The 16,075-nt window shown below is 41.8% G+C and overlaps 1 protein-coding gene across 1 annotated transcript; it reads right to left on the bottom strand.

Moving 5' to 3' along the window:
• Positions 1–1,866: 1,866 nt before the first annotated feature.
• On the bottom strand, positions 1,867–8,269 carry LOC117460618 (blood vessel epicardial substance-like). Its single transcript, XM_071206037.1, has 7 exons — positions 8,171–8,269; positions 6,639–6,880; positions 4,706–4,830; positions 3,676–3,863; positions 3,406–3,514; positions 2,203–2,370; positions 1,867–2,097 (listed from the first exon to the last, which is right to left on the bottom strand). The coding sequence occupies exons 2-7, from the start codon at positions 6,862–6,864 to the stop codon at positions 1,867–1,869; spliced, it is 1,047 nt and encodes a 348-aa protein (XP_071062138.1). The 5' UTR covers positions 6,865–6,880; positions 8,171–8,269.
• Between the last annotated feature and the right edge of the window lie 7,806 nt (positions 8,270–16,075).

The following is a 16,075-nucleotide window of genomic DNA, read 5'->3' on the forward strand; positions in this document are numbered from 1 at the left end:
ATACATTCGTATTTGCATATGGGTACCTGGTTCTTGGCATTTTGGATTTACTTCTAACATGTAACTTTTTGTTGTTGATTTTTTATCTTCACGTTCATCTGTATATTTGTCTTACTCTCTAATGCTGGTTTATTTTTATTTCTATTTTGAGATGTTTCTATTTTAGAATTGTTTATTTCTACTATTTATGCCTTGTTTTGTTTTATGCTGCTGATAAGAAAACATTTCCCCAAATTGGGATTAATAAATTACATTTTATTTTAACTGAGATTTGGTTCCCAATGCTAAAGTAGAGTTTACTACAAGGTGTACTTTGTACGATACGATATGATCAGACAAATATTAATCGTGATTGACAGATCAATACCACATCTTTGGTTGTACTAAAATACATTAACATTGGTGGGTTTTTTTATCCATTAAGAGCATTTTGTTTAAAGGTCCCATGTCATGGCCATTTACACTGATCATAATTCCATTGTTGTGGTCTACTAGAATACATTTATACTGTGCAATTTTCCAAACTCACATTGGTTTCACATACAGCATCTCTGTAAAGTATGTGTATTCACTCTCTCCACTAAACGGCTCGTTGCAGCTCTTTAGCTGCCCTCCCTGTGAGCTCAGTGTGCTCCGATTGGTCGGGACCAGTCGGGACGTTGTGAATCACGCTAAGCTCCGTGGAGGTGTGATTTCCTTGTTTAGCGATACACAGCGAAACACAGCCAAACTCACCCTGAGCACACACAAAGTCACAGCCGAAGTAAAAACAATAAGTGTGGCTTGATATTGAGTAAGAAAAAGGTTGATAAACGCTGTGAGAATGGGTCTGCAGAGAGGATTTCGCCGCAATCCCAACTGTCTGTTATCACTCAGCCTGCAGCCAGGGAGGAGAGATCAGCAGAGCTGCCTGCACTGAGTGGGTGAGGAAGTCCGTGGATTGGTCAATTTGGACCAATCAGCGGGGGCTTTACGTAACGGCTCCGCGGACGTAACGTAACGGCTCCACGGATTGGTCCATTTCGTTCCGGGGACGACATGACATCATGATGTACCCGGAAGAATCAAATGGACAGTGACGTATCTCCAACGAGGCGTTTTGGGGAGGTATTTTCTGTGTTAGAGTTTTACTCCCTACATGGTGTACTTTGAGGGTTTTGACTGCAGACCGTTTACATGTATAAAAACCTTCATAACACACAAGGGGACGGGTCATAACCGGAAAAGCATGACATGTCACCTTTAAATGATGTGTTTTGATGGCCAGAATTATCAGCCCAATTAATATCATAGCTAGCTAGCATGATATATTTGGAAGCACCTAGCTAACCAAGGTACAACACACGTTAGCTGGTCAATTCTCCAGCTCCCCCTCTCGTCCAAGTACGGTCACCTCTGGTTCCTAAAACTAGATGCCTGGGCCGAAAGGCAGAAATCAAGGCTTCAGAATGGCCCAAAACCAATGGGTGATGTCACCGTGACAACATACACCTCTTTCATACAGCCTATGGTTAACAGGAAGTTCGCCAAACGTTGAAAACATTTTCTGTTTTCAGGCCAAACTGTTGTACAACTACCTTGTCAGTCTGTAACGTCAGTTGGGCCCAAAAATACTTTCCCCATTGACTTATTAGGAATGAGACATCTGTAAATCATCATACTATTTTTATGAAGGCGAGTCAACTACAGAGTACAATCACTTGAAAAGCCACAATATATCATTGAGGCATAAACATTGTAAAACACACTAAAACTGAATGCAGAGTTATTTTCCCTATCCATTCATTTGATTTGCACGGAGAATGGAGGCAGGACCCAGTTCTCTTTATACATCCATGTTTTCAAAAGGGAAATCAATCAATGGAATTATTTACTGTAAACTGGTGTGCTGTAACAGAGTATTGGGTAACGGTCACATGGAAAGACAGTAAAACATGTTGTATGATAATGTGACTTACGTGATGATCCCGCAGAACCTCTTTGAAGAATCTGGTTCAGAACATCTTCAGTGTCGCTGGTGCTCGCCATACTGTTCCTCATCTGCATCATAGACAGCTGAGAGCATAGGCTGGGCTGACGGTCCATCTTCTTCAACGCCTGGGACCCACCATCATCATCATCATCATCAACAACACCGTCATCACAATCATCATCATTATCAATACAAAGTGTGCATAGTGTTTTCTTTAGAAGTGGACCCACCTTGTCACTGAGTGTGGGGTCGTTCAGAGAGTACAGTTTGTTGGTGATGTCTTTGCCAATGAGGTACCTGAACACCTCATTGAGGAAGGTGTCTGACTCCAGGAAGAAGGTGAGCCTCTCTCGAGACCAACACAGGTACTTACAGTTCTCCTCTGCCACGATGGTCACCTATTCATCAGACACAGAAACATCTGAAACTAGAATTGGATGAGCTCTCCAATCAGTAGAGACACTTCTGATCTATTGTTCTTTTTACCACTGCAATCATTAACCTGTTGAGCCCTGAGCTGTTTTTCAGGTCTCAGGCTCGAAAAGGACATTCCCAGAACAAATGACTATATCTTCACTTCTAAAAGGGGTACATTCATCATCTTTTTTCTCTAAGCAAGGTTACATCTGTGAGTTGGATGTAGACGTGTCAGAATCAATATAGAATTGTTTTATTTTAAAGGAAATTCAGATTGAACAAAGTAAAAAAATGTAAATGATAGTTTCCATCCAAATAAAAAACATTACTTATGGTGAAAACCACCCTTGAATGATGGGATAGTAAACTAAAAGCTTTAGGAATCCAAACTATAACATATAATAAGTACCCTGTATCAGGATGGATGCAAAACAAGTGAAATTTGACCTTTTCAGAGAGATTTAGAAAAAGAAACTCACTTCTGGGGTCATTTGGGTGCATTTTCCATATCTCTGGAACCAATCGTTTGATTTTGATGATTGACACCTCTTTTTAACCGTTAGAGCCAATAGAATCGAGGGGAAGCCCCTAAAATCCATCTAAACATTACCCATTGGTGAATAGAGTGATGCACAGCCAGAATGCCCAAAACCGGAAGCTGTCATACACTCTCGTAGCTATCATAATAGCTATACATGAAAACTCAGTTTTTGCCATAAATATGAGGATGGATTATCAATAATCATTTCAAAGGGACACAGACACATTGGATTAACCTATGGACTAACCTTCAGCAGCGTTTTTATCGTTGTAATGCCATTGAACACAACTTTTGATCAGAACAACAACAAAGGTGAGACAACCGTTTTTGCTCCGTAAAGCTAAGTGGGTATGACACATTAATAGGTGTTTAATTTTAAGAAGCCCTGAGACACAGTTTCGTGAAAGAAAACCCCGCAGCCCCCGCAGGTTAAGGTGTAGATTGTTTTCCTTTATCCAAAAGATGTTATTCATACCTGAAACTTCTCTCCTCTGTGCATCTCAGTGGACCTGAACTCTGGAGAGTCAATGAATGCATTTGTATAGATGTTGTGCAGGAAGTGGCTCCTGTATGATACCTTCATCCTGTCACGCAGAAACAATATGGTCAAATTTACAAAAAAGATATTCCATGCACATTTTATTCCAGAGAAAACGTTCACTTCAAATCCATTTTGTGGAATTAGGGTTAGGGTTAGGGTTACTGTGAAATCTCGTAGACATAGAGGCAAACAAACTTGACATACTTTCCCTTGAGGAGAATGCTGAGGCGTTCGTCCACAGAGGTCTTGTCCTCTGCAGCGTAGGCCTGGCCCTTCTTCAGAGTCTGGATGGTGCAGAACTGTCCTGTGAGCCTCTGGAACAGAGCCTCCTTCACATGCAGCGGCTCAAACATCCGCTTGTAGACCGACCGAAGCTCCCTGTCGATCTTAATCTGCCAGAGCAAAGACACATTTACACTTTATTTTCATTTTAGGTCAAAAGAGGCGTCAACTAGTTAACTAGTGAACATTTTGCCTTTACTAGTTAACTAGTGAGTGATTCTGGCTGCTACAAAAGAAGCACAACTAGTTAACTAGTGGCATACATTAGTCTGCACTAGTTAACTAGTTGTGCTTCTTTTGTGTAACTAGTTAACATGTCAGAGCTTTTGCAGCGCACTAGTTAACTTGTAAGACTTTTAGGGTAACTAGTACGGTCAGAGGGCCACTAGTTCATCAAAAAGCTTACACGTTGGGACTTTGGCGTTACTAGTGCTGCTCCTGGCGTCACTAGTAAGGCATACGTGGTAACTAGTCGGACAAAAGTGCCACTAGTTGCTGAAAAAGAGCGACTAGTGAAATGTTTTATTTAACTAGTAAAGCAGAGTGCCTAACTTGTTTGACCATATATCTAACAAGTGAAAACTAGTGGAGGCCGCTGCCGTCTGATATCAAGGAAATTGAATAAATACTCAAATGGCTTGCCATACGAGCTTTAATGAAACACAGAGACCCAGACATAATAGTACTGTATCATATTATTTTCGAATCAATCATTTTTCAATTTTTTTTTAAATAACCATTTTTCCTCCTGGTCTCTCGCGCCCCCCCTGTCATGCCTCTGCGCCCCCCACTTTGAGAACCACTGCTCTGACCCCTTGGTGGCAGCGACACATTTGTTCTGCATGTCATTACCATAAAGCAGGACGATATGCTGCTTCCTGCCTGAGCCAGTATTTTCATTCGGTGAAACGGCCTGAATGTAAGGCCACGTGAACGATGATGCAGAACTCACCGGCCTGCGCTTGTACAGCAGGAAGAACAGATGCAGGAAGTTGACGAGCAGAAACACCACGTTCCACACCATCACATCCAGGTTGCAGCGGTACAGGGTGGCCCACACGATGAAGAGAGCGCATCCTGCCGGGTCAGAGACACAGAGCACACGGGTTTAGGGGAGGATACATTTTGACAATGAATGAACTACTTCTCCAATCAAAGTTCAATATTCAGTCTTGTTTAGTATCCATTCACGGAGAAACATCATGTGAAGCTACTGTATTGGTCATTTCTAGAAGTACATTTACAATATCACCAAAACAAATAAAGAACCAATACAGGATGCAGCACAGACATGCAAAGACAACGAGTAAAAGAAAGAAATATAACGAAGCATTACACAAAAATAATACAAATAAAAAAGGCAACTTATTTCCATAGCAACCAAAATGCTGTTTTTAGATCACAGAATTGTGAATGATTAGATAGACATCCAAGTCTGGATTTAAGTTTTGAAGCTCACGCTATAGACCTTTATGTTAGAAACAGTAAAGAAACATGTCAATATGAGTGTGACTTGAACATTATTTTAATTTCCAGGTTCATATTTGTATGTTGTGTCTCTACTGTGACAAGTCTCCATGCTTTAATGTGTAATGTCTTTAAAACCAGAGCTCAGTCTGCTGTGATTGGTTAGCTGGCCGGCTCTGTTGTGATTGGTTAACCGCTTAGAGATGTGTCGCCCCTTAGCTTACAATGTGTTGGAGCGCTAGCCAATAGAAATGCAAGTGTTACATAATGATGTCACTGTTACGGAAGTAAACAAACGTACACACTATAGAAAAGGGAAAACCCCAGAATCAAGCAAAACGTTTGTAAATTGATTAGAAAGGTTAAGAATATGTGTAAATGAACACAGTATATTTGAAATGTCAATATATACAAATATTATATTACTGTATGATTTTGTTGGCTCCAGAGTACAAATTAAACACACACTAAAAATAGATCATTTGGCTCAAACTGTTACAATTAATTAATGTATTTCCCCTTACACGATGAACTACTGTTGCTCTGTACGTTTACTTGTCCTCTTTCTGTTTCTCTGCGAAAGCCTCTGAGACTAGCTTGTGTCAAAAGGCAGTATAAATAAATGAACTGTAAAAAAGTCCCATATTTACAGCTGCTTCCTGTCTCCTCTCTCCTTCCAAGCAGAAGATAAACATGTTGGAAGTGCTTTTTCCATCCGCCATTCTCTCCATCTGTCGCTGCACAGAGCCTGCCTCTGCTCAACAGATCCCTCTCTGAGCAGGACAACTTTAGAACACTCCTCCAAAGCTTAGCTCAACTGATCTGTCAAGATTCAAAGGCTTTATAGTCATAGCTACAGTGTTGCTATGCATTGGAAATCTTAAGTCCCCGGTTCAATACAAATAGTGAAAGACTATGTTGCAAGAACAATGTGGTAGTAATGCAGATTAATTCAACTTTATACATCCAAATTTTGCACCTTGTACACAAAGCTATCTGCATGGCTTTACACCTGTCCTACCAATACTGTACATATTATACCTTATACGTATATAAAGGTATATCTATATTTAATCTATATTTCGTGTAAATATTGCTATATTTTCCTGTTAGAATATTTTTTTTCCGTTATTTTCTCACAATGTACCTTCTTTAACTCTGTTTATGTATGCACCATACACCAAGGCAAATTCCTCGTATGTGTAAACCTGCTTGGCAATAAACCTGTTTCTGATTTTGACATGTCAAAAAAACTACAATAAGCTAAAAGTTGCAGTGTGCTTGTAAATGGCTTGTTGTGCTCATGATTGACCAATATGCGGGTCACTTGTAACTAGAATACATGTATTGTTAGCAATGTTCCCTGCTTCAGTGTTATCAGCACAGGAATGGCCTGAGCGGGGGGGCGGGGGACAGACCTGTCATGAGCAGGAGGCGCAGCAGGATCATGTGCAGGCTCATGGTGCTGGGGAGGGCCAGAGCCAGCAGCAGGGCCAGGCTCCCCAGGTGGAAGAGGAGGTGGTGCGCCTGGTCCCATTCTGTGCAGGAGGTGCTATTCAGCTCCGCAGCCGGGACCCCTGGAGGGGCGGAGGGGAAGGAGGGCAGCGCGGTGAAGAGCGGGGGCAGCGCCGGGGTGGAAGACATCCTGCGGCGTGGTCACCTTGAAAAGCAGGGCGAGGTTGGAGAGAATGTGGGTCGAGGAGGATGAATACAGGAGAACAAACCTGCTTCTACTTGGTATGTTCCACATGTACCGCTCATTACAGATATGATCACCTTATAAAGTTGTTATGTTAAACATGTTAGCAAACTGTTTCCTTTGGTATGCCTCCAGCAGCTTTCAGTAACTCCACCTGAAGAATGTGTAGTTTTAAATATCCTTTCAGTCGTAGTTCAATCGTCACAAAAACATAATTTGCTTACTTTTGCAGCATTCATGCAGCAGAAGGTATGAAACATCCGGTCATACCAATGTGGGGGGGGGGGGCTTACTAATTATTCCTCATGTTGACCCACGAGCCAAAGTCACACCATCATAATCGCCTTTTTGTGTTAGATCTTTCTGGATCCTTTGATACAAACCAGATCAAAACAAACAGTGTAGGCGTACGGCTTCACAGAGTTCATTGTATACAGTATGTTGTATATTTTTTACAACTGTCTGAAGATATCGCATCGAATCATATCGAAGCTTTTTACTTAACATAAACATATATACATACATATAAATACATATTTCCTTTAACTATCACATACTTGGTAACAAATAGTTCATGTACCCAGAAGTGTGCACTTACTTAATATAATTTACTTTACTTGAGTACTTCCATTTTCATGTACTTCTACCTGACTACATTTCAGATTGAAGTGTACTTTACTGCATTGCATTTATTTCATACTTGTTACCGTTTACATAAATACATGTTTATGATGTATGTAGTACCAGCAATGTACTCATCATTTGCTCCATATTGACAAATTACAACATTCTACAACTCTTATAGTTCTAATGATAAAAACAGAATAATATAATATTCCATAATAATACAACACATTTATAAGATGCATTCTGCACAATGAGTACTTTCACTTTTGATACTTGACTTTCACATTGTAATGGAGTATTTTAAGACTGTGTTAGTACTTTTACTTAAGTAGATGATCTGAGTACTTTTTCCATCACTGCATGTTCAGATACGTCAATAAGCTGCATGTAATGATGAATTGAAGGAGATCACATATTTCCATGTGGTTTGTTATTTCTCTACGTGGACGACATACATGCATTCTCCACTATGCATGTACGAGTATCAGCTGCTGTGTCCCTGTCTGATGTGACGGGCTCTCATGTTATAAATAGCAGTGGGATAAACACCAGCCTCTCAGGAATATCTCACAGCTTCTACTTTCTGACGGTTCTTCAAAGTACAGAGAGGAAAGCGTTACTCACCGATCAGCAGCAGAGCAGGAGGAAGATCTCTGGGAGACTGAAGCAGTGAGGGGTCTGTAGGCTGGACCCTCTGAGGGGGGGGGGACAGACAGACAGACAGGAGGGGGCGGGTGTCAACATTCCACGCAGCTGAAAGGGAGAGACTAAAATGGTCAGGAAGGCGACAGCAGAGCACGTTCAGGGGCTGAGAGCTCCAGCAGGGGGCGACAGAGCGCACTGACCCCAGATCTGTCACTGGGACGGAGATGTGAAAATGCTTTTATTTAAAGGTCCCCTATTTTACTCTTTTTCAACAATGTATTATGTCTCATACCGTATATATTAAAAACATGTCTCTGAAGTGTTAGGCTGAAACAGATCATTTTAGCATCCCATAATCCCCTCTGTTTCAGCCCTGTTTCAAAAGTGCTGATTCTGTAGCTATCAATGCTAACGAGCTGCTGCTGGCCACGCCCCTCTGAGAGATATTTGTTTTTTCTAAAAACAATGGTGCGTAGGAGGAGATTCAGGTGATAAGGGGGGGGGCGGTACCTTGGTTGGTTATTGGCTAATGGTTACACAACCCCAAAAACATTGTGACATCATACAGTGGCCAAAATCTGATCAGCTCATTTTCAGACAGGTTTTTATAGAAATGGATCAGGACAAAAAGAGAGAGAATCTTTGTTCCTGAAACTTTACAATCTCTTTAGGGACACATATTTATGTATAAAAGACATGAAAAAGTGGATTTTGCATAATAGGTGACCTTTAATGATCTGCCAATACAAAGGTATTTTGTATGGAATTCAACATTCCAAAATTGTATTTTTATTGTTATGCTTAATATATAATAATTAATAAATGCTCATCCTTAAGATTTTTTTTATTATTGAAGCCCTTCTTGAACACACTTTGGGTGATTAGTAAAATAAGATGTAATTAATATTAACGTGGTCAACTAAATATTTTATTTCTGCCAGTATTATCTTGTTCACATTGTTGTTGGACGGGCGAAGGTTACACAACACACAACACAGATACACACTCATGCAACATGTGCTTTATTTACTTACTCTCCACATAAAATCAAACTTTATTTATTTAGCACTTTTCATACAGCCGAAATAAAAACAGTACACAACCCACCCCCTTTCCCAGAGGCCTGTACTACGAAGCTGGTTCAACCTAACCTGGATATGTTTGAGTTAGCCGGTTGGCCTAATCCAAAACATACGCGCTCTCCCTAAGCGGTCCGACGACGTGAAGTGGATCGCTCAAGCCAGCCGTGTCCTATCTAGGTGCGCGTTCACATGAAAGGGTGGTATCTGGAGCATTCGACCAATCAGAAACATGGACAAGCGTACTGACAGCGCAGCGCGTCATACTTCCTGAATGAGAAGTCAACTATAATATTAGACATGAAGAAGTTAAACTTTAAACATCCATGACTTAAACACTTTATCCAGGATCAAAGCCACAGAGCTGCACCTGCAAGGTGAATACAGCTGGTAACAGAAAAAGTGTTTGAATGCGTACATTAACAGGTTTATGATATCACTGCCCCGTCTAAAACACGATCTGACTTTAATTACATTTGACTCGAGTGTTTCGTCAACTTAATGTGTTGCTTGAAATAATATGGGCTCAGAACAGTCTCATAATACACACATGCACACAGAAGGATTCACACTTGTGTTTTTAATGCACACACAAATGTGTTCCGTTTCATATACATGTCAATAAAATCCAAATACAGAAAAAAGTCTTACATATGTATTTTTGATCCTCACATATTTGTTTTCCGTTTAAAACCTCTGCACCTTCAAACACAAACCGCTTTCTGTGCACGGATCTCTGTGCATTCGTGTGTGGGTTTTTTGAGACTCCCCTGACGGTCAGCCGATTCGTACTTGTAATTGTTTATATCTATAGCCAATCAGATGTCTCCTCAATTCTAAGCCAATCACATGAGGGTAGATTTCTTGCGTTCATGACGTAGCGCTTCATGTACGCATTTTGCGCAGTCTGGAGCTGACAGGTCCATGGAGCCTGCCTGCAGGCGCTAATCTCAGGACACCTCCACTCTCAGTACAGCGCCACTTCCCGAACAGGAAATGCACGCAAATACAAGCCTTTATATTATTAAGGTACAGCGCCACTTTCCGAACCATTGATGAATGCTTGTGTGTACACAAAAACGGCAGGCAAAACCGTTTTAAATGTGTGTTTCCTGTATGGCGAATAGAGCTGCTTTATTTATGTCTGTATGAAGTTGTCAGGCTTGTTTGAGACACATTGCGGCTCGCCTCGAAAGTAGACGAGAGTAGCCGATCGCAGCCGGGGGAGGTGTCAAAAAGCTCGTCTTGAGTCGGACAGCTCGGACTCGGAGTCGGCTTGACTGGCTGGGTTTGCAATGGCGGAAATTGCGTTGGCGTTTGCAAAACTGATAGGTGGACAGGCTACAAATGATCAGTCCCTTCAGATCCGCACACATGAAGCTTCATGAGCATGAAGTGAACAGACCTGCTGCTGTGTTAATTCTTTAGCTGCCACTTTAAGCTTTATGATGTGTACAACATGGATGTAATTTGATTTAATCTTGCCATTTTAAATGATGTATTCAATAAATAAGGTTAAACCAAATCATTACATTACAATAGATTTTATGTTAATGATTTGGTTTAACTTAAAGAGAAACTTTATTGTTATTGCACAGATTACAGGTACTGAGACAACGAAATGCAGTTTAGCTTCTAACCAGGTGCAACAAGCAGTGAAGTGGAAAGTAATGTACACAATCTACAGAATAACATATAGAATGAATTGAATGATGAATAAACAGTGGGGTATGAATACACTAGATATCAGCCTGTGAGCAGTATGAACAGTGTGTATGAATATGCTAAGATATATAAAGTATGAAAACGGTAAGCAGTATAGTATAAAATATATAGATATTAATTTCATGATGATAAACATTGTGGAACAATGATGAAAAATGGGAATGGATGTGGCGACGTAAAACTGACACAAAACAACAACAAACGTTTGCCAGCCAATTGGAGAGTTTCATCAGCAGCACGTGGTAAAAACCACCAATGAGCGCTCAGCTCGAGATACCAGCGAGCCGTTTCCCATCAAGCATTTCGCTTCCGCAGCTCGTGGAGAGCAACTGCGCCAACTCGCCTCGCCTCGCTCTCAAGGCTGCGGGCGTCTTTGTCCCGCGAGATTTCAAAGGCTCATGTGGGCGAGACTCCAGAGCAAGTCGGACAAAATGACTAACCATCATGCAACGCACTAGCAAGACGTTGATCGCAACTGCGCAGGTCTGCGCAGGTCTTGCTTGTCTCAAACAAGCCTGTTGTGAGTGTGGAGGGAGCAGCTCCAGGTTAGCTTCGCCTAATCGATCAGTGCACTACGAAGCCAGTGCTAGACAGTGAACTGTCACCGGTCATTATCGGCCGATATTCACTCTTAATAGTTTGATCGGTGCTCTCTATAAAGGCCGATCAGGAGAGCTGGATCTGATCGATATGGACATAAACGCGAGTGAAGTGTAACCGGACGAGAGAGAGAGATCAGATCAGCTGCTGAGTCTGACGGAGAGACGCAGCTCTGCATGATCACCTGATGCTCCGCCCTCTGTTTAGCGAGCTGAATACGCAAAATGCGTATCTGAAGTGTCATGAACGCAATAAATCATACCTTCGTGCGGGCGCGCTCATGTGATGGCTTAGAATGAAGGAGACATCTGATTGGCTATAGATATAAAAAATTACAAGTAGGCCTACGAATCGGATGAGCATCAGGGGAGTCTCAAAAAACCCACACACGAATGCACAGCGATCCGTGCACAGAAAGCGGTTTGTGTTTGTAGGTGCAGAGGTTTTAAACGGAAAACAAATATGTGAGGATCAAAAATACATATGTAAGACTTTTTTATGTATTTGGATTTTATTTACATGTATATGAAACGGAACATATTTGTGTGTGCATTGAAAAACACAAGTGTGGATCCTGTTGAGGATCATGAAATACAAGTGTGAATCCTTCTGTGTGCATGTGTGTATTATGAGACTGTTCTGAGCCCATAAAATAATACTTCTGCATACAGTATGTGACACTGTGAGTGTTGCACGGCCAGATACGGCTCAGCTGACTCAGATAAGGAAATATATGATACATTATGATGTGATATGATAATGGGACACGACGAATCAGGCCCGGTTCTACGGGGGTGCATAAGGGTGCACCCTCAGTTGAGTCGTTATGCACCCTCATTTGAAAAATGAAAAGTAAAAAATATTACATTTTGCCTACTATTACTAACCATAGTAGTAATAATAATAATAATAATAATAATAATAATAAGAAGAAGAAGAAGAAGAAGAAGAAGAAGAAGAAGAAGAAGAAGAAGAAGAAGAAGAAGAAGAAGAAGAATATAGTTGAAATAAAATAAATTGTAATTGTGGTTGAATAGCATTGTCTGCTGCATTTATTTGATCAATTTAAACGGTAAGTAACGTTATTATGTCAGGTGCGCGTGACCTGTGCCGCTGCACGTTCATCATCTGCAAGGTGCTTACACAGCAGTCAATGATGGATCAGAAAATGGTTAAAACAACCAGCCCTTATCGCCAGCATACACTGCATCTACTGCAGGTAATAACAGTTCAGATCATGGGGACATTACGTTACTGTCGTGGACACGAACGTCCTCCTGCCCGACTCGCCGGCTTTGCCCGCCTCGCCCACAGAGGCGGAGCAGCCACAGCCGTCTTCGTTGCCCCAAACGCCACCACCCCTCGGCGGCCCGCAAGTGCAAGAGGACCTCTGCAAAACAGAGCCTGCAGGTATATTTAAAAAAGTACCCAACTCGCCTGTACAGTGGGGTGAGGCGCTCATTTTGCAGCTCACGGTTTCAAAAAAAGAGATTGGCTGGAATATTCATGTAAAAAAGATGCCATCTTCTGCTATGCGTGTAGACATTTCGGTTCAAGTAAGTCAGATGGCTTCACCACAACTGGCGCCATGCTCTTATAGGCTACGTGATAAGGGACTGGGAAGGCATAATCAAGCAACGAGCACATAGATCCATAGATCTCTTCATGTTGTTCTCAAAGTAACCAGATTGATGCTTTTAACTTCAATATTTAAAAAATCATGCTCCCGGACCCCCCCAGAGGAGGTGAGGACCCCCATAGAGGGTGTTAGGTACACTCCCCACTTATAAAAATAGCACTTTACCACTGCACCCTCTCTAATCTCAGATGCACCCTTAGTCATTTTGTTCTGGAACCGGGCCTGCGACGAATGCTCCAGATACCACCCATTGTATGTGAACGCGCACCTAACTAGATAGGACACGGCTGGCTTGAGGGAACAAGTTGATAGCCAGCGTTGTAGGACAGTTTAGCGAGATCGGCTTTGTTTTGGATTAAGTCAACCGGATAACTCAAAAACATATCCAGGATATGTTGAATAGCCCCTGGGGCCTATACTACGAAGCAGGATTTTCGTTTAGCAAGCTAACTTCAGGGATTTCCGGTCCTACGAAGCTGGTTCACTTTTTAGCGGGCTAGATCTCCATGGTGACTTATCCTGGAACCTAGTCTGTGCTCCGAAGCAGGATATGTTCCAGCATAAGAGATCAACTCAGTGAAAGCACCACGCCTGCTGACCAATCAGAGCTCAGTGTGCGGAGGAAATACAGTTTAAACTGCCGTTGCAGGAAAGACGGCCGGCCAAAATCACTGCTGTGTGAACGTGAAAATGAATAGAACATCACCTCCCATCTTCAGTGCAATCTGACTATTATAACTATTATACTATTATGTTAAGAAAGCTTAATAACATATCTGCCACAACATAAGTAACCGGATCAAAGTAACATTACGTTGCCAGTCAGTGGCACTGTGAGTGCAGACGTCGATGTCTCCCATTATCATTCCACTAATGTATCATATTTTCCTTATCTGAGTCAGCTGAGCCGTATCTGGCCGTGCAACACTCACAGTGTCACATACTGTATGCAGAAGTATTATTCTAAGCAACACATGAAGTTGACGAAACACTAAAATGTAATTAAAGTCAGATCGTGTTTTAGACGGGGCAGTGATATCATAAACCTGTTAATGTACGCATTCAAACACTTTTTCTTTTGCCAGCTGTATTCACCTTGCAGGTGCAGCTCTGTGGCTTTTATCCTGGATAAAGTGTTTAAGTCATGGATGTTTAAAGTTTAACTTCTTCATATGTCTAATACAACCTGATCTCACCAGAATGCGTGACTCCACCACGACTCCTTAACACCACAATGCGTGGTGGAGTCACGAACTTTGTTACATTTGCGTGTCGGCACCACGCAAACAACCCCAATGTAAAGTGAATGAGGCTCCTTTGTCGTGGTGCACACACGCATTTCTACAACGTGCATTGTGTGTAATGCAACTGTTATTTTTATTAAATTAGTTAGTTTTTAAGGAAGGCCAGAGCTTCAGCTGTGTCAAATAGATTGTTCCCTTCAGTTAACGTTATTTAAAAGATAATGATCATGTCCCCTGTATTGTATTACGAGCGTCCATTCCCATTGGATAACGGAGAATTTTACACCCGGAAGTAAGTAGCCTATTCTCCTTACTGTCGATTGATTTTACAGTGATATCTGCACTACTCATCGACTAAAAAACACCAAATTGTCCTTGTTAATTACACAACATTGATTGGTTTGAATTGTGTACAATGCTTTTGTATTTTCCCCCTTCGATTCGGAGAAACAAATATATTTTCGGAGTTTTTGGACGGCAGAAGACACTACACTACCCAGAATCCTCAGCTATCGTTTGGGACTACACCATAGAGGCTTCTCAATACTCAAATGTCCCCTCCTCGACTCCCCTCCTCGATTCCCCTCCTCGAGACTTAGTCCCGCCCACAGGAGATGCGAGCGGAGGACCGAGGAGGGGAACCGAGGAGAGAGGAGGGGAAGCAGCAGACGTTTAAAGAAATGAGAACTCCTCTCCTCTGAGCGGTCATATTAAAGCGACGTCCGTTCATTATTACGTGGCAACAGCTGCATCAGCTGTCGAGTGTTTTGTCATATTTTATAATCTCTGTTAGATCAGCTGAACATTGTTCCCCCACATATTTACCTTGAATTCATTGAGAGTGCGGTATAATGAGACAATAACAGGCTACAGATGCGGACACACGCACACAAATATATTTATATAAATATATGCAATTTAAAGTATGAGAGCACTCTCATAATAACGTAACACAATCAGAGACTGGATATATCCCCCCCCCCCTCTCTCTGGTCGCTGAAATGGGGAATTGAAATTACGGGCCAAAAGTTGTATTTGCAAGTATTAAAAGTAAGCAGAGGACACCAAACCAACTAAGACCTGTCTGTCCGCCGCATCTGCGCACACACTGTACCACACACACACCTACACACTGTACAGGACACACCTACACACTGTACCACACACACACACACACACACACACACACACACACACACACACACACACACACACACACACACACACACACACACACACACACACACACACACACACACACACACACACACACACACACACACACACACTGTACCACACACACCTACAGCTCCTAAAGCATAATCAGGCTACAGCCGTTGTGTATTTTATTATGTGAAGCACTAAATGGTTTTAGAAAAATATCGACTCTTTGTTTGTATATATCTACTAAACTAAAGCAAATAAAGAGAGTAGGTCTGTTATACTGAGTGATATTTATTTTACACACTGCTCTGCTTTCTGCAGGACCTCACAGCTGTTCTCACTGATGCGATGAGAGCAGTTTCTAAAATAATATCCAGGGGATGCATGCAGAGCTGTCATTGGCTGAGATAAGTCCGGCCGTGCGTCACGCCTC

This window comes from Pseudochaenichthys georgianus, chromosome 16 (genome assembly GCF_902827115.2).
Source record: "Pseudochaenichthys georgianus chromosome 16, fPseGeo1.2, whole genome shotgun sequence".
Classification (NCBI taxonomy): Eukaryota; Metazoa; Chordata; class Actinopteri; order Perciformes; family Channichthyidae; genus Pseudochaenichthys; species Pseudochaenichthys georgianus.